We start from the raw sequence: 18,978 nt of genomic DNA, 5'->3' as shown, positions 1-18,978 counted from the left end.
GACATTCCAATTACAGATTCAGACTGAGGTGTTTATTCTCGCTCTACTCAACATTCTGATGAAAATCTCTGTTTACATGCTCACTACAAGTAATCAGATCCAAAACGATGCACATGCATGGAGAACCACTTAGTGTAGACGATGATTTTGCCCCTTTTAATAATAGACTTCTCCCTGCCACCCGCTCATGTCCTTGGTTCACCCCTGGGCTAAGAGTACTGAAAGCCATTGGTGGGCATCTTGAGCGCCTTTGTAAAATAAACTGGTCTTACTGTCCACTCTCTACTTTACAGTCAACACATCCAGGAGTACAGGGATGCCTTAATACTGCCCATTCCAACTACCATCATAAATAATGCTAAGTCTAGGCTGAAAACACTCTTTCGAACTGTTAACAAACCCTGCCCCCACCCCTCTACTCAAGGCCTGTTCATCCTGCCCCCACCCCTCTACTCAAGGCCTGTTCATCCTGCCCCCACCCCTCTACTCAAGGCCTGTTCATCCTGCCCCCACCCCTCTACTCAAGGCCTGTTCATCCTGCCCCCACCCCTCTACTCAAGGCCTGTTCATCCTGCCCCCACCCCTCTACTCAAGGCCTGTTCATCCTGCCCCCATCCCTCTACTCAAGGCCTGTTCATCCTGCCCCCATCCCTCTACTCAAGGCCTGTTCATCCTGCCCCCACCCCTCTACTCAAGGCCTGTTCATCCTGCCCCCATCCCTCTACTCAAGGCCTGTTCATCCTGCCCCCATCCCTCTACTCAAGGCCTGTTCATCCTGCCCCCACCCCTCTACTCAAGGCCTGTTCATCTGTCATCAACACTCCAATTGCTACAGTGATAACTTCATGTCTCTCTACTGGTTCTGTTCCTACTGCCCTTAAAACTGCTGCAGTTACTCCAATACCTAAGAAACATGAACTGGACTCCACTTCTCTTTCTAATTACAGACCCATTTCAAACCTTCCATTTTTAGCTAAAGTAATGGAAAGAGTGGATGCTTCCCAACTCCAGACATTTCTGAGTGATAATGCCGTCTATGAGCCATTTCAGTCTGGTTTCCGTACTCGCCACAGCACTGAGACCGCTCTTCTGCGAGTCTTTAATGATCTTCTCCGGTCTGCTGATAGTGGTTCTCTCAATATTCTCCTTCTCCTCGACTTAAGTGCAGCTTTTGATACTGTTAATCGTGATGTTCTCATTTCTCGTCTCTTCTCTACTGGCATCACTGAAACAGCCTCACAATGGTTCAGGTCATATCTTACAGACAGACAGCAGTTTATCACACTAGGTCCACACAAGTCCTCCACCCCTCTCCTGTTACATGTGGTGTCCCTCAGGGCTGGATGTAGTGAAGGTGGACATGGAGATGGTTGGTGTGAAAGTAGAGGAGGCAATGGATAGGGCAAGATGGAGGCAGATGATCCGCTGTGGCGACCCCTAAAGGGAGCAGCCAAAAGAAGAAGAAGAAGAAGAAGCTCTTCTTCGCCCATTCCTGACCGCCGTGCCTTCATTATGTGCCGTATTCACTGCTGTAACTCCCTCTTTGTTGCTCTCCCTGTAAAGTCTATACAGAAGCTACAGGACATTCAGAGCTCTGTGGCTGGAGTTCTCACCCATACTAAGCATTCAGCTCATATCACCACCGTTCTCTCTCAGCTACGCCAGCTGCCGGTCCCGTCCCGTATAACGATTAAAACTTTACCACTCACTTTCAAAGCCCTGCATAACCTTCCTCCCCTCCACCTCAGAGAACTGCTGACCTCTTACACCCCCTCTCGCTCTCTCAGGTCTTCTTGCAATAACTTACTCTCTGTCCCAGCACCGGACTTTCCACTATAGAATGGAGGTCCTTCATTACCATGGCCCCCAAACTCTGGAACTCTTCCTCAATCCTTCCAGAACTGCTCTACTTTCTCCTGCTTCAAGTTTGACTTAAAGACTTTTCTCTTTAATGAGCATTTTCCTTATTCCTCCACTATTTATTTATTTTTTGTTTGTTTGTTTCTTCCCCATGCTATGTGAAGCGACCTTGCGTTTGTGAAAGGCGCTACAGAAATATAACATATTATTATTATTATTATTATTATTATTATTATTATTATTAATATTATTACTATTACAAATGGCCTCAATCGGACTACACAGTTCCGACTGAGGTGTCTACATGGATGTATTCTATTCCTACTGAGCTATTAGTCAGATTATTAACGGATTATTAGGCTGCATGTAAAGGTGGCTTCCCTCTGACTCACTTTCTTCTCTGACTGCTGTTTCTCTCCTCGTCCCTCCCCTGTGTGTGTCACTCAGTCGAGTCTCAGAGCTCCTCGTAATGCACAGATCTGATTGGCTGAGTAGCGTCATGTGTGATATTCACAATGCATGCGATTGGTCCGTGAGTTTCCCAGGCTGCTAAAGTGGCACCGTAAAGGCTAGAAAAGTCATACCGATCAAAACAGGACCACCCTGTCAAAATTAAATGAATTAAATTAAAACTCCGACCGCATTCCACCTGTTAGTGACCTCTGCTCCAAGTGGTTCTCCACGGATGCGCATCATTATGCATCGGATTGCTTTTAGTGAGCATGTAGACGAAGATTTTCCATCAAGTTCGTGAACAGAGTGAGAATAAACACCTCAGTCTGAATCTGTAATCGGAATGTATTCAATCGGATTAGCAAAAATCTTGCATGTAGACACAGCGATTGACTCACTATCTCACTCTCTCTATCTCATTGTCACATTGACTCACTCTCACTCTCTCTATCCCATTGTCACATTGACTCACTATCTCACTCTCTCTATCCCATTGTCACATTGACTCACTATCTCACTCTCTCTATCCCATTGTCACATTGACTCACTATCTCACTCTCTCTATCCCATTGTCACATTGACTCACTATCTCACTCTCTCTATCCCATTGTCACATTGACTCACTATCTCACTCTCTCTATCCCATTGTCACATTGACTCACTATCTCACTCTCTCTATCTCATTGTCACATTAACTCACTTTCTCAATCTCTACTCCTCTCAATCTTACTGTCAAACTAATCTCACTCTGTCCCGTTGTCACATTCACTCACTATCTCACTCTCTACTGCTGTCAATCTTACTCTCACACTAATCTCACTCTGTCTCATTGTCTCACTGTCCCACTCTCTCCCTCTATACTCCTCTTACTCTTATTCTCTCACTAATCCCACTGTCTTGTTGTCTTACTGTCCCACTACCTCTATCTTACTATATACTCCTCTCACTCCAACTATCTCACTAATCTCACACTCTCATTGTCTCACTGACCCACTACCTCACTCTACTCACTCAGTCTCTACTCTTCTCACTCTTACTCTCTCACAGTCTCTCTCTCTCACTGTCTCATGGGCTCAGCTTCACTCTCGTCCTCAAGTTGCCCTTCCATTACTTTTACTCTTACACTCATCTCACGCTGTAATTTCCCTTCACTCTCTAATTCTTACTCTATCTTACTCTATCACTCTGTCCCATTCTCTCTCACTCAGTCTTTCTCTCTCTTTCACTCTGACTCTTTCTCAGCTATCCATGATTGTCTCACTCTTTTCATTCTGTCTCAGTCTGACACACTCTGTATCACTCTCTAACTGTCACACTCACTCTGACTCACTCTTATAATGGGCTGTTTTTGCAGATTAGTTTCTGTATGTAGACTTTATAAACTGGGGAGTGAATGTTTTGAAATCTTAAGTGTATCCAAAACCTGATCACCAGCCGCCCCTTGTTACACGCGTTCCCTCATTATTTCACACCGCATAAATCACCCCCTATGAATTACTTAACCAGAGGAACATCATAACAAAGTACTAGCTAACACAAATCTAAATCTAGCTAACACTTCCTCTTTCTCACCCCCAGGCTGGCCCTTCGATGAAGTGACCTGTAAGATGAGTGGCCTCGTCCAGGGTGCCTCAGTGTCTGCCTCAGTTTTCACGCTGGTGGCCATCGCAGTGGAAAGGTTAATTACATCGCTCCCTCTGACGGTCTCTCTGAATAACAAGTGACCAAGAAAACAGTTCACTTTTTCTGTGGAGTGGAGATTCGAAAGCAGAGAGGACTCAGACATCGGAATGTAAAAATGTATTAGTGTGAAGAACAGAAGCACTGCTCAGTGACCTCTGTGGCATTGACCCCTCAAATGATCAGAAAAGGGATAAAAATATTTCTATTTATATGCACTGGCTTGAGGAATGAATGCTGATACAGCAGAATGCTGGTACTGTTATCATCCTCATCATAAGAAAAAGTGATTGTTTGGTCCAGGGGTCAAGAAGAGCCAATCTCTCCTTTCAGCAAAAACAAACCACCTTGGGAGACGAAATTTAATGTCCATTTTACCATCCTGGCTGTAAATATGTCTCAGATATCCAGTAGGAAAGTTTTCGTCAAAAGAGGATCCGTTTGTTGTCAAATGTCTCTCAACCTTCGCCATTTTAATAAGGCTGAAGTCGCTTCTCATTCGTCAGCTTCTTGTTCCAATTTTCCCATTCACCCTTAAATGGTGTCTAAGGCGCTGGAGTGTAACTGCTACACCATTTAAGTTGGAACAGGAAAATTTGAACAAGAAGCTGGTGAATGAGAAGCAATTCAGTCTCGGAAAAACGTTGAGACATTTTACAAGGAACTGTTCCACTTTTGAGGAAAAGTTTCCTGCCTGAAATATGAGAAAAGAAGCTACGCTATATTGCCAGACGTATTCGGTCGTCTGCCTTCACGCGCATATGGACTTGAGTGACATCCCTTTGCAGCTATAACAGCTTCAACTCTTCTGGGAAGGCTTTCCACAAGGGTTAGGAGTGTTTATGGGAATTTTTGACCGTTCTTCCAGAAGCACATTTGTGAGGTCAGACACTGATGTTGGACGAGAAGGTCTGGCTCACAGTCTCCGCTCTAGTTCATCCCGAAGGTGTTCTATAGGGTTGAGGTCAGGACTCTGTGCAGGCCAGTCAAGTTCTTCCACACCAAACTGGCTCATCCACGTCTTTATGGACCTGCTTTGTGCACTGGTCTGCAGTCATGTTGGAACAGGAAGGGGCCGTCCCCAAACTGTTCCCACAAAGTTGGGAGCATGAAATTGTCCAAAATCTCTTGGTGCTGAAGCTTTAAGAGTTCCTTTCACTGGAACTAAGGGGCCGAGCCCAACTCCTGAAAACAACCCCACACCATGATCCCCCCTCCACCAAACTTTACACTCAGCACAATGCAGTCAGACAAGTACCGTCTCCTGGCAACCGCCAAATCCAGACTTGTCCATTGTATTTCCAGATGGAGAAGCGTGATTGGTCACTCCAGAGAACACGTCTCCACTGCTCTAGAGTCCAGTGCCGGCACTTTACACCACTGCATTACACGCTTTGCACTGCGCTTGGTGATGTAAGGCTTGGATGCAGCTGCTCGGTTTTAGTGTACTGTAAAGGAGGATTATTTTATTTTTAAACTTAGTCTAATTACGCTGTACAGCAGAAACCTGGGTTAGCCTGTAACATGAGAATTAGAATTGCACAAACATTTATTTTCATGGCACAAAACAGCACAAACAAACTATTTTTTTGTAATTTGGAAACTGATGGGGTTGAGTGACCTCACTCATCAGAACATTACTGCTTAATAACTTGAGAATGAAAACAGCAAAAATATTTCTGTTACATATCAGGTTTAAATGTAGTGATGATTTTTATTATTCTTGGCAAACAAAGATATCTGTTTATCCTTTTCTGGTGATCAGAATGAATTTAACAGAAAATTACACAGCCTAAATCTAATATCAGCTGTTCAGGGTTCAGTGAGTCACTCTTTCCGTTTATTCCAGCTTCCAATCTTTTCAGGAGACTCACTTTCAGTTCCTCTTAGAAGCTGGTTGATGGTTTTTCTGAAGTAATCAAACCTATTCAGTGGCGTTGAGGTCTGGACTCTGGGCTGGTCTGTCCATCGTCCAGCTTCTTTGTTTGATGTGTCCGTCTCCTTTTCTCAGTGAGGTTCTTCTTGATCAGCTACACGTCCTTTCAGACCCACATCGCTGAGTGGTCTTCTCACAGTGGAAGGATGGACAGGAACACCTGTGGATGTGGATTTTCTCCTCTCACTCAAAGATGAAGGCTTTAAGTGCTGTTTATCTGATGGGGGCAGTTTTGGGGTCAACCAGCTCTTCCAGGTGGTTGTTAGGAAGCACCGATTTTCACCTCCAGTTATGGGACCTCTTGTTTATTTCACTTTCACTTTCTCCATGCAAGTGGCATATCTCATAGGTTATCTCATAGGCTTCTGTATGGTTTTGGGGGGGGGGGGGGTTGGACACTGAGAAAGCAATAGCAAAAAGTTCATACTTCATGGCTGTTTTGCCGGGAATTAAATAAATGAAAGAGTTGTCTGAGACTTTTACATGCTACTCTTACATACTTATCCAAACTGTTACCTTACAGCAGGTGACTGATGACTGTAATGGAAAATTCTCATTTTCCAAAGTGATCAAAACCCCTTGTTTACAATAAAGGCCTGAAAACCTCTATACAAAGCCTTCAAAATTCTAATGGCCAAGTAGTGCCTCATCTAAGCTCAGGACTCTGAGAATCAATGCCAATCCTATTTCTTATTTTTACCAATACCCCTTGTTTTCAAGGGGTATCATACGCCTTCAAAGAGCAGAGAATACTAACAGGCATCTTGCTAGTACTTATTCTGAAAAACCTCTGTTTGGAGAGCCATGTAGTAACACTTCGCCCTACCCCTCTATCAGAATCAGGACACCCTACCCCTAGATGTGAACCACAAAAACAGAGGGGTAAGGCTAAGTGGTAGGGGCGAGGAGTGAAATGGGACTGGGCCTTCATAACAGCTTGTTTTCTGCATTCTGTTTCAGGTTTCGCTGCATCGTGTACCCGTTCCAGCAGAAGCTCACTCCACGCCAGGCCATCATCACCATCACCTTCATCTGGGCCTTGGCCATCATCATCATGTGCCCTTCAGCGGTCACACTGACCGTCTCCCATGATGCCTATCACTTCATGATGGATGGGGACAACACCACCTACCCACTGTACACCTGCTGGGAGGCGTGGCCTGATCAGAGCATGAGGAAGATCTACACCATGGTGCTCTTCTCCCACATCTACCTAGCACCTGTGACACTAATCGTAATCATGTACACCCGCATTGCCCTCAAACTCTTCAAATCACCCGCCTCCATCCGAGACGCCCAAGCCGAGGACGAGGGCCGGCGGGTGTATCGCAGGAAGATTCGCGTGGTCAACATGCTCCTGATGGTGGCACTGTTGTTCACCGTGTCCTGGCTGCCTCTGTGGATCCTCATCCTGCTGACTGATTACGGGAACATGAGCTCCAGCCAGCTTAATGTTCTCGCGGTCTACATCTACCCCTTCGCTCACTGGCTGGCCTTCTTCAACAGCAGCATCAACCCCATCGTCTACGGATACTTCAATGAGAACTTCCGCCGAGGCTTCCAAGCAGCATTTAAGTTCGGACTGTGCCTGGTGGAGATGCCTCCCCAGCCCACTGAAGCTGGAGAGAAGGATCGCAGAAAAGCAAAGTGGAAACGGAACCGGGTGTTTGCGGGTGGACGAGTGGAGAAAGGGAGCACTCAGGTCAATGGGAGGAGAGAGTTCTGTAATGGAGAGACGCAAAACGAACTGGTGCTGGAGGATCTGGAGTGAACATACATGTACTGACCAAAATAATTAGTGCTGGAGGGCCTGAAATGACCAAACTGGTACAAAAGGATCTGTAGCAAATTAACTTTTGCTGAAGAACAAACTTCAGATGAAGGACCTGGAGTAAACGAGTAAACAAGGTTGTGCTAAAGAATCTAGACTGAGCTCATTCATTTCTTCAGGGGTGGAAATAGTTAAAGCTACTATCTTCAACTTAACAGCTGATCCTGATATTGTTTGATATTAATATTTGATATTGATATTGATTGATCCTGATATCAATCTTTGATGGCCCCAGGCAATTTTGCTAAACCAACATGAATGTCACCCCATATGTACTCTATACTTACATATGCTGAGGAATTTGGAGTGAATTAACTGGTGCTAGGTGCACAAACTGGTGCTGAGTTAATTCATTTGTAGCAAAGGATCCAAAGCAAAGGAACATGCAGGAATGGACCTGGAGCAAAAGACCTTGTAGCGAAAGGTCTGGAGTGAATGAACTTGTGGTGAAACGTCTGGAGCAAATAAACTTGTGGCGAAAGAACTGGAGTGAATGAACTTTTGCTGAATGAACTTCAAGTGAATGAACTTCAAGTGAAGGATCCAGTGTGAAGAAACGTTGTGAAGGATCTGGACTGCATGAACTTATGCTGAAGGATCTGGAGTGAATGACTGTGTGCTGAGTGAACTAACATGTGCTGAAAACCTGTAGTGAACAAACTTGTGGTGAAGGATCTGGAGTGAATTAACTTTTGGTGAAGGATCTGGAGTGAATGAGCTGTAATGAAGGATCCAGAGTGAACCAACTTGTGATGAAGAATCTGGAGTGACTGAACTAGTAGTGAAGGTTCCAGAGTGAACAAAGTTGTGCTGAAGCATGTCTTGGTCTTCAATTCCAGAGCCTGAAAGTACTGTTGATCTTATTCATTGGCCACCTAGTGTCACCCACCAGTCATTAACAAAATTCAGGACCACAAGCTGAATTCAAGGTCTGGCTTGAAAGACCTCTGATCCAGAGTGAATGAAGTTGTTCTGAAGCATCTAGATTGACAAACTTGTGCTGACTGAATGAACTTCTTGTTCAGGATCTGGAGTGAAACCACATTACAGTTGATTCGGGAGTCGCGTAGCAATAATGGTACTTAACCAGGACAGACTAAGTTCGATTCTACATGTTCTCCATATGTATTCAGTACATAGATGCTCAAACTTTCTGCAACTATTGCACATGGAACGTGCATTATACTGTAAATAAATGTACAGTAATGTGTAAAGTATAAACATCTATGACATCTGTATTATATTTATTGTAGTTGTAATAATGTGACAGATCTTTTATCAGAATTGAGTTCAACTGGTTTGAAATATGCTCACGTTGTTACACCAGCGTATATATACCTTTTACAAATGGTCTGCTTTAAAAGGAGCCTTGATGTTGCTGCTTTTTGCTGTTTTCCAAACTTCTTTCCCTGAATGTGGAGCTACAATAAAATTGTAAATGCACTCTTGTTTGCCTTTGTCAAAACTCAAGAGGAAAAAAACCTCAAATACTTTCTTCATGTTCACAATCCATCTCCTAATGATAAGCACAGACACCTGCAGAGCAATTATACAGGTGTAATTAGTGTTAACACAATTGCTCACCATATGAAATTCTTGACAATCAGGTTACAAGTTAAATCTGGTGTCTTAAGGCTGTGAAACACCAAATGGCGAGAGATGCTTAATATAATATAATAAAAGTAAAATATTCCTCCAGTAAAAGTAGAAGTTCCTCCCTTTAGACCTCCACTTGAGTAAAAGTACTAAAGTATTTCCCTTCAAATGTACTTAAGTATAAAGTAAAAGTACTAAAAGAGTAATTCTGGCTCTGATGTCCTGTTATCATTTTTATAACCAGACTGGCTTCATGAACTCATTTCAGGTGAAAGTCCTCCAGCGTCTCTCTTGGTAAACCAGTCTTTTAATAGAACGTCATTAATTAGTGACGCTGACGTCTATTAAAATGATCAGAAGCACAAAACACTGAAGGTAAACAGTTTCCATCAGGGAGAACCGAGTGGCTCTGAAATCACTTTTTACACACAAGCAAAGTTTCAGTTTCAGATTTATTTACAACTTAGTTCCAAGTTTAAGTTGAATAAAAACTGGCTTTAAACTCAGGATCACAGATGAGCTCCTTTACTATGTTGATCTGTAGGCGTCTGTTCATAAACATAAACCAGCCCAAACTCATTTACTATAAAATGAAATGGTGTTTGTAGAAATTCAGAAAAAAGCCGCGTCAGTCTCGACTGCATATGTGGACATATTTCTATATTGAGCTCTATTTACACAAAGTTAGGTTAGTTCATCATTTATGTTGAACAGACTCTCCCAAAGTTTTACGCTGCTGCGCTGACGTTGAACCGCGTGCTGCACTGGGTCGGTATGACCAACAGGTCAAAACCAGTTCTAAACAAAGTGACCGCTGGGCCCTGATTGGTGCTCTGGCTTTGTGCTTCTTTCGTTTTGACATGTTACGTTTTTATACACACAGAAACCAAAAGGAACCACAGATTTCTCAAAATGTAGGAGGAAAAAGTCGGATATTAGACTCTGAAATGTAGTGGAGTGAAAGGAAAAAGTCGCCCAGAACGGAGAAACTTCAGTACAGATACACCAAAAATACTAAAGTACAGAAACTAATTACATTTACTCAGTTACTCAGTTACTGTCCAGCACTGAACGCTACACACATATACACAAACGTTTTCTTTTATTTTTGGATTTTGCCATGTTGCTCACCCTGTGGAAAAACAAAAATAGATGGGACTAATGTTTTTCAGGTAGTTAAAACGAACCTGGAGTGAGATTATAAGGTGGTTGGAGTGACACTGGAGTGAAATTTTCAGTCTACACCCTAGCACAACACACACTAACACACCACCACCACGTCAGTGTCACTGCAGTGCTGAGAATGACCCACCACCCAAATAGTACCTGCTCTGTGAGGGTCCATGGGGGTCCTGACCACTGAAGAACAGGGTAACAGAGTATCAGAGAAACAGATGGACTACAGTCTGTAACTGTAGAACTACAGAGTGCAGCTATACAGTAAGTGGAGCTGATAAAGTGGACAGAGAATAGAAATAAAAAGGAGGACACTGGAATCTGTTTGGATTAATTTACTGAAGTCACAGTGCTCAGTGTGTAAAAAGGTGGAAGGCGCCAAAACATTTTTCTGTTTCGCACACAACGTCTATACAATACTGTCCAAAATATATTAATAATGTTTGTTATCTTACATTTTTCTCACGTCAGCAACTTTTCCTCAAAAGTAGAACAATTTCTTGAAAAATGCCTTTTCACATTACATTTTTTATGAATCTGAAGTCGCTTCTCATTGACTAGCTTATATTTCGAATTGTCCTGATCCACCTTAAATGGTCCAAGGCACCAAAATGTAACTGCTGCACCTTTTAAGGTGGAACGGGATAATTCTAATGAGAAGCTGGCGAATGAGAAGCGACTTCAGCTTTACAACTTTTTCGTGTTCATCAGTTTCTCATTGCAGATTAAACGTATCAGGAAACCATCTGGAGTGACTATAAACACTGATAAGTCCATTTGTCCCCAAATGATCGATGTCCGTCTTAAATCTCTCTCTTTGCCGTTTCGTAGCTACTAGCTGGGCGAGACTGTTGTCTGTGTTGCTATGGTGACCAGCCGTCTGCGCTGATCTTCAGGGTTAAAGGGTGAATCAGCAGTTCTACATTAACTCCAGCGTTTAAGATCATTTACTGTTAAACTGTGTTGAAGGATCAGCAGAGCTTTATTTTACTGTAGAGGAGGATTATTTTATTATTACCTGCTGATCTGATTCAGCTGTGGAGCCACAACAGGGCAGTTGCATGTTGCTGACCCCTGGTCTATACTGTGCTCCTTGGCAGCCATTGTGGAGCTCTCCACTATCACAGTGACCACACCCCTCTACTGAGACAGCCAATGAATACAGCAGTCATTAGCATATAAAATTAACACCCAGGGAATGGGTTTTACTTCACAAAGGAATAATTCATGATGAGATATCTAACAAAGGCCGAATATTTTTTTACATTTACTTGATAAAGTAAAATTTGTTCTTTATTATTATTATTATTATTATTATTAACTTGCACACAAAAGAATGTGATTAAGCACTATACCAATAATACTGAATCGCACTGAATTGATTTAAGCCTTCTGATCCAAATCCTCACCTACAGAGCACAGCTGGAGCTGCACTGTTCTCACTTACAGAGCTGCAAGCAGTGAATGACCACTCCGCTTCCTCTGTTTTGGAGTCCAGTTGCTTTCATCATCATCATTGTCGTCATCATCATCGTTAACCCGCTTAATCCAGATAGGGTCACAGTAGCAGTTGGGAGAGCAGAGAATCCCAGATGACCCTGTCCCCCGCAACTTCCTCCAGCTCATTCCCAGGGACCCCAAGCCGCTCCCAGTCCAACTTGGAAATGTAATCCCTCCAGTGGGTCCTAGGACGACCCTGGGGTCTTATACCAGTAGGCCATGCCTGGTACACCCCCACCGGGAGGCGTCCAGGGGGCATCCGGATCAAATGCCCGAACCACCTCAGCTGGCTACTCTCAATGCGGAGGAGTAGCATCTCTACTCCAAGCTCCTCCCGGATGGCCAAGTTCCTCACCCTATTAAATAGAGTGTGACCCGCCACCCCTGTGAAGAGGCTCATTTCCGCCACTTGTATTCGTGATCTCATTCTTTTGGTCATTCCCCACAGCTCATGACCATAGGTGAGGGTCAGGATGTAGACTGACCAGTAAACGGAGAGCTTTGCCTTATGGCTCAGCTCCCTCTTCACCACTACAGTCCGGTACAGTAAGCAAGCAAGCAAAATTTATTTATATAGCGCTTTTTACAACAGGTGTTGTCACAAAGCAGCTTTACAGAACAATCAGTATTACAGAGAGAAGAGAAAAGAAGAAAGAAAATCCGGGTCCGAGCCCCCATGAGCAAGCCAGCGGCGACGGTGGCAAGGAAAAACTCCCTAAAAGAGGAAGAAACCTTGAGAGGAACCAAGACTCAGAAGGGGAACCCATCCTCCTCTGGTCGACACCGGATAGCAAACATTATTAGTATGAAGTTTTATAGTAAAGTGGGAAAAGAAAGATCTGAGGGTGAGGACTGCACAGCGCTGTACAGCAAGAAGCTCAGTGGTGGTCAAACCGGTCCAGAAGGCTGGTGAGCAGCGGCACCACCACCTTGTGATCTAAGTAGGCGTGATGGTTCATAGTGGGAGAGGAGCTCACTCAGGTACTGAGGGGCGAGCCCGTTTAGAGCTTTATAGGTCAGTAATATAGTTTTATAATCAATGCGAAATTTAACTGGTAACCAGTGCAGGGCTGATAAAACTGGACTAATATGGTCAAACTTCCTAGTTCTTGTGAGACTCTGGCTGCAGCGTTCTGGACTAGCTGAAGCTTGTTAAGGCTTTTGCTGGGACATCCAGACAGCAGGGCATTACAATAATCTAGCCTTGAAGTGATAAATGCATGAACTAGCTTTTCTGCTTCCTGTAGAGATAATGCATTTCTTAATTTAGCGATATTGCGGAGATGCAGGAAAGCTGTTCTAGTGATATTAGATATATGTGTGTCGAAGGAGAGATCAGCGTCTATCATGACACCAAGATTTTTAACAGATAAGCTTGATGAAACTGAGAGATTGTTAAGTTTTAGTGTTGAGTTAGACAGTCTGTTTCTGGCTAATTTTGAACCAAGAAGCAGGACCTCTGTTTTATCTGAGTTAAGTAACAGAAAATTATTTGACATCCAATCTTTTATGTCTTTTATACAGTCCTCAATCTTGCCAAGTTTAATTTTATCATCCGGTTTGCTTGATATATATAACTGGGTGTCATCGGCATAACAGTGGAATTTTATGCCGTGTTTACTGATAATGGTGCCTAGTAGTAGCATATATATTGTAAATATAGGTCCTAAAACAGAGCCTTGTGGAACACCATACATTACTTTTGCACGAACAGATGATTCACCCTTTACATTAACAAACTGATATCGATCGGTGAGGTAGGACCTGAACCAGGAAAGAGCTGTTCCTGTTACCCCTACAAGGTTACCCCTACAGTGACCTGTCCCAGCCTGCGACAGATCTCACGATCCTTCTTCCCATCACTCATGAACAAGATCCCGAGATACGTAAACTCCTCTACCTGGGGCACGTCCTTTCCCCTTACCTGGAGTGGGCATGCCATCCTTTTCCGGGCCAAGATCATGGACTCAGATTTGGAGGTGCTTATCCGCATACCAACCGCTTCACACTCAGCTGCAAACCGCTCTAGTGAGTGCTGGAGGCATCCATGTGATTCAGCCAAAAGAACAACGTCATCTGCAAATAGCAGAGACGCCTCCACACATAATGCCCTCCTGACCTTGGCTACGCCTTGACACCCTGTCCATGAATATCATGAACAGGAGTGGAGACAGGGCACAACCCTGGCGGAGCCCAACACTAACACTGAAAGGGTCTGACTTAATGCTGAGTATACGAACACAGCTCTCACTCTGGGAGTACAGAGATCAAATGGCCCGGAGTAATTGCCCCGGCACCCCATACTCCCGGAGGATCTCCCACAAGAAATCTCAGGGAACCTGGTCATAAGCCTTCTCCAAATCCACAAAACACATGCAGACTGGGTTGGCAAACTCCCATGCCCCCTCAACAATCTGCGAGAGGGTGAAAAGCTGGTTCATTGTTCCAGATGCTTTCATCAGACCAAAAATATACTACTGCAGCCACCAACCAGCCAAGCACTTCATAAATGAAATTCGGCAGACTGGAAATGCGTTTTTGCAATGAGTTGAAGCCACGTAAATGGCTTTTTAAATGTCTTTAATGCATTGTATGAATTCCTGAATTGAAAATGTCAGGAGGCATCTAGAACTGACCTATGATCAACAGACCTCAGCAAACAAGTAAGTTTCATTAAACTTAAAGCTGCTTTCAAATGTCAAAGCTAGAATGTCACATACCTTTTTAAGGCTGAATTTGCGGGTCTTGAGTGCTGCTGATGTATCGGGAAGGCATTCCAAGGTCATTCGCCCCAGTTATGTTTTTCTGGCTGATGTTTTGTGAGGCACATGACCAAGTCATATGCATACACTAAACCACTGCTAGAGTGTTTCAAAATGAGCAACTCATTAAAACGAGTGCACAAGAGCATCTCATTATGCAAACAGATGGCCCCACATTGGAAAGGGGTTTCCACTGTCACTGTACCTGTCCAAGCTGTATGCTGAACATACACAATATGGACAAAAGTATTGGGACACCTGCATGTTACACCTACAGTAGTTTTTATGACTCCCATTCTGAATCCATAGGCATTAATATGGAATTGGTCCCCCTTTGCATCTCTAACAGCTACCACTCTTCTGGGAAGCATCTACAAGATTTCAGAGAGTGTCTGTGCCCATTAATCCAGAAGAGCATTTGTGAGGTCTGACACTGATGTTTGATGAGGCTCATAGTCTCTGTTCTAGGTCATCCCAAAGGTGTGTGATGGGGTTGAGATCAGGGTTCTGCGAAGACCAGTTGAGTTCTTTTACACCAAACTCACCCAGTCAGGCCTTTATGGAGCTGCTTTGGTCACTGGGACTCAGTCACGCTGGAACAGGAAAGGTTCTTCCCCAAACTGTTTCCAGAAAGTTGGAAGGTACATTTGTCCAAAATGTCTTGGTGCAGAGTCATTAAGATTTCCCTTCACTGGATTTAATGGTTCTAGATCAACCCCTGAAAAACAACCCCATATCATTATCCCCCCTCCACGAAACGTTGCAGCTGGCACAGTGCAGTCAGGCAGGTAATGTTCTCCTGGCACTTGCCAAACCCAGACTCGGCCTCAGACTCGGCATCAGACTGACAGATGGAGAAGCTGATTCATCACTCCACAGAATGTGTTCAGTGACAGCACTTTATACCACAGTGTGTTTCAATCTTAGGCTTGTCTGTAGCTGCTCAGCCATGCAAACCCATTTCGTGAATCTCTTCCTTCTTTTGCTGATGTTGCTTCTAGTCACAGTTTGGAACTCTTTAGTGATTCAACAGAGGATACACACTGTGCGCTTCAGCACTTGGTGGCCCACTCTGAAAGTTTGCATGGTTTATGGCTTTGTGGCTGAGTTGTTGTTGCTCCTAGATGCTTCTATTTCACAATAACAGCACTTACAGTTGTCTGGGGCAGATCTAGCAGAACAGAAATTACACAAACTGCAGCAAAGGTGGCATCCTATAATAGTGGCATGTTTAAGCTCTTCAGTTTGACCTTCTGCTGCCAGTGTTTGCCTATGGATACTGCAAGACTATGAGCTTAATTTGATCCACGTCTTAGCAATGGGTGTGGATGAAACACCTGAACTCAGTAATTAGAAGGTGGGTTCTAATACTTTTGTCCATATAGTGTATAATGAGAGAAGCAGGACTGAGGGAAGGTGAATATTCAGGATTGGTGGAAGTAACATGAACCTTCGATATGTGGATGATACACTCACAGCGGAAACTCAGGAAATACCTAAAGACCCTCAAAAAGAAGGATAAAGAACGGTGTGAAAAGATGGGACTTCAGTTCAATATTAAGAAGACTTGATAAGGTCATGACAAAAAGAAAGTCTGCTAACTTTTCCACTGATGGAGAAGATGCAGAAGTGGTAGACAGCTTTTTCACACTTGGAACAGTTATTAACAACAGCGCATCCACCAGCTGAGAAATACGACAGAGCTTGGCACTCAGCGGAAGGATGATAGAGCTTGAAAAGATCTTCAAATGTAATGATGTGTCTCTTCAAACGTAGATCAGAAGTGTCCAGGCTATCATCTTCTCTGCGCTTCTTTATGGATGTGAAAGCTGGATGATAAAAAAAGTGAGACAGGGAAAAATATTGATGCCTCTGAACTTTGGTGTTGGTGAAGTCTTTCCATAGAACCGCCGCTGGATTGGTGATAAATAAGACCCGCGGTGGAGATTTGGTACTTATGCATTTACAGTACTGTGCAAAAGTTTTAGGCATCTAAGCAAATCTTTAAACAGTTGACCTCAGCAGTGAGTTTATCACAATACATACATATATACATTATATATATATAATATACATTAGAATAAAGTCATATTCATAATTCAAATAAACATAAAAACAATATAAAGTAACAAGAATTTCTTTGGTCCATATTTTTCCTGGACACCTTCACAGCCGCCACAGAGACTCGTTAATATCATCAATTACATCATGAGCTCAATTTACTGAGCACTGATTGGTCAAACCAGGAGCTGCTTTATAACTACATATAATACTGGGCTTCCTCGAGGAGGAGAGGCTTGGAGATGGGTCAACAAACACACTAACATCCACAGTCCCAACTTTTGGAAATGGGGTTGTGATTTACATACAGCAGCCAAAGAAGAAACTGCAGTGAGTAACCATTTATCAATGCACTGCTACCAGTCGTATAAACACAGACTCATTAAATCACCTAATGGATTATATTGGGAAAATCATGCTGTGTTATATTGTACTGTAGCCTTTTAATTATACGGGCCTGGCAGTCATTAAATAGTGTTTTATCAGCTGTTTGATGACATCTACTGTAAACCCCCTACAGACAGGGAGAGATATAATTGAGGTCATGATTATCCAATGAGGTTTGTTGTCACCACGCAATAAACATATGAACCCCAGACGGCTGAGACATCTAAGCAATGCCAGAGCGCTTGATTCTCCACTGAGACGCACCAGGCAGCTCGTTTCATGCAGGATTTCTCTTGATTCTCACCACAGTCTGTCCTCTGTGACTCTACTGTAGTCATTAATGGTAGCTCAGAGAACCTCAGCCAGGCGACAGAATGAGCTGGACTATGTCCTCCCAGGTGTTCGACCAAATTAACCCCCCCAGGGTCACTTTATCAGATACTCTTCCACCTCTCTGATGTACGGATACTGTGGTCTATATAACACACACTACCATGTCAGTGCAGAGAATGGACCACCTCCCAAATAATACCTGGACAACAGCAATCCTGTGGAAACTGACCAGTGATGAACGGGGGGCTGATAAACTGTACAGCAGCAGATGGACTACAGTCTGCAACTGTACATCTACATGCCGGGGCTATAAGGTGGGTGCTTGTAATAAAGTGGCCAGTGAGCGGAAGCACAAGGTAGGTGTTTCTAATAAAGTGGCCAGTGAGCGGAAGTACAAGGTTGGTGTTTCTAATAAAGTGGCCAGTGAGCGGAAGCACAAGGTGGGTGTTTCTAATAAAGTGGCCAGTGAGCGGAAGCACAAGGTGGGTGTTTCTAATAAAGTGGCCAGTGAGCGGAAGCACAAGGTGGGTGTTTCTAATAAAGTGGCCAGTGAGTGGAAGCACAAGGTGGGTGTTTCTAATAAAGTGGCCAGTGAGTGGAAGCACAAGGCAGGTGTTTCTAATAAAGTGGCCAGTGAGTGGAAGCACAAGGTAGGTGTTTCTAATAAAGTGGCCAGTGAGTGGAAGCACAAGGTGGGTGTTTCTAATAAAGTGGCCAGTGAGTGGAAGCACAAGGTGGGTGTTTCTAATAAAGTGGCCAGTGAGTGGAAGCACAAGGTAGGTGTTTCTAATAAAGTGGCCAGTGAGTGGAAGCACAAGGTGGGTGTTTCTAATAAAGTGGCCAGTGAGTGGAAGCACAAGGTAGGTGTTTCTAATAAAGTGGCCAGTGAGCGGAAGCCCAAGGTGGGTGTTTCTAATAAAGTGGCCAGTGAGCGGAAGCACTGTTAGAATGTTTCTGTTGTCCTGTAAAGATTTCTGAAAAACCTGCCCAGTGTGAAATTCATGTTCCGTGTTGTGAAGGTTCTAGACGGTGTAATGAGAGGTTTCCTTCAGCTTTCTGAAACTGCACTGTAACCTTGACAACCCAAGTTGTTAATTTGGGAGAATGATGAAATAAAGTGGCAGTCACATTATATCGTTATAGTCTGCCAGCAAATTTGAAAATAAGAGGCCAAAATTGACAGACCTGTCAAGCCCTCACATGCCTGGCCGCGCTTGGTCTGATGGCAGCGCTGTAGTGGTGCAGGAATACCTGAAAGCGTGCAGGGGGCAGTCATCTCACAATTCACGCAGGAAGACAGGATGGCAGCACCATGGGGAGGTCAGGTAACGAGGATTCCGACACATGGAGTGTGTCAAGCAAAACAGGAGCATTTTTCTGTTTATTTCAGCTGCCGGAGACTT

At 43.8% G+C, this 18,978-nt stretch overlaps 1 protein-coding gene across 1 annotated transcript in view; it reads left to right on the top strand.

The window, feature by feature from the left end:
* LOC108441022 (neuropeptide FF receptor 1) overlaps positions 1-9,197 on the top strand; it is a 34,085-nt gene extending 24,888 nt beyond the window's left edge. Inside the window, exons 3-4 of the mRNA XM_017720279.2 lie at positions 3,892-3,991; positions 6,890-9,197. Of these exons, the coding sequence (XP_017575768.1) occupies positions 3,892-3,991; positions 6,890-7,700 (911 nt within the window). The 3' untranslated portion in view covers positions 7,701-9,197. The remainder of the gene's footprint in view (positions 1-3,891; positions 3,992-6,889) is intronic.
* Positions 9,198-18,978: the final 9,781 nt, after the last annotated feature.

The sequence above is a fragment of the Pygocentrus nattereri genome, chromosome 13 (assembly GCF_015220715.1).
Source record: "Pygocentrus nattereri isolate fPygNat1 chromosome 13, fPygNat1.pri, whole genome shotgun sequence".
Taxonomy (NCBI): Eukaryota; Metazoa; Chordata; class Actinopteri; order Characiformes; family Serrasalmidae; genus Pygocentrus; species Pygocentrus nattereri.
The sequence above is the reverse complement of the archived record's forward strand: the minus strand, read 5'-3'. Positions and strand labels throughout refer to the sequence as shown.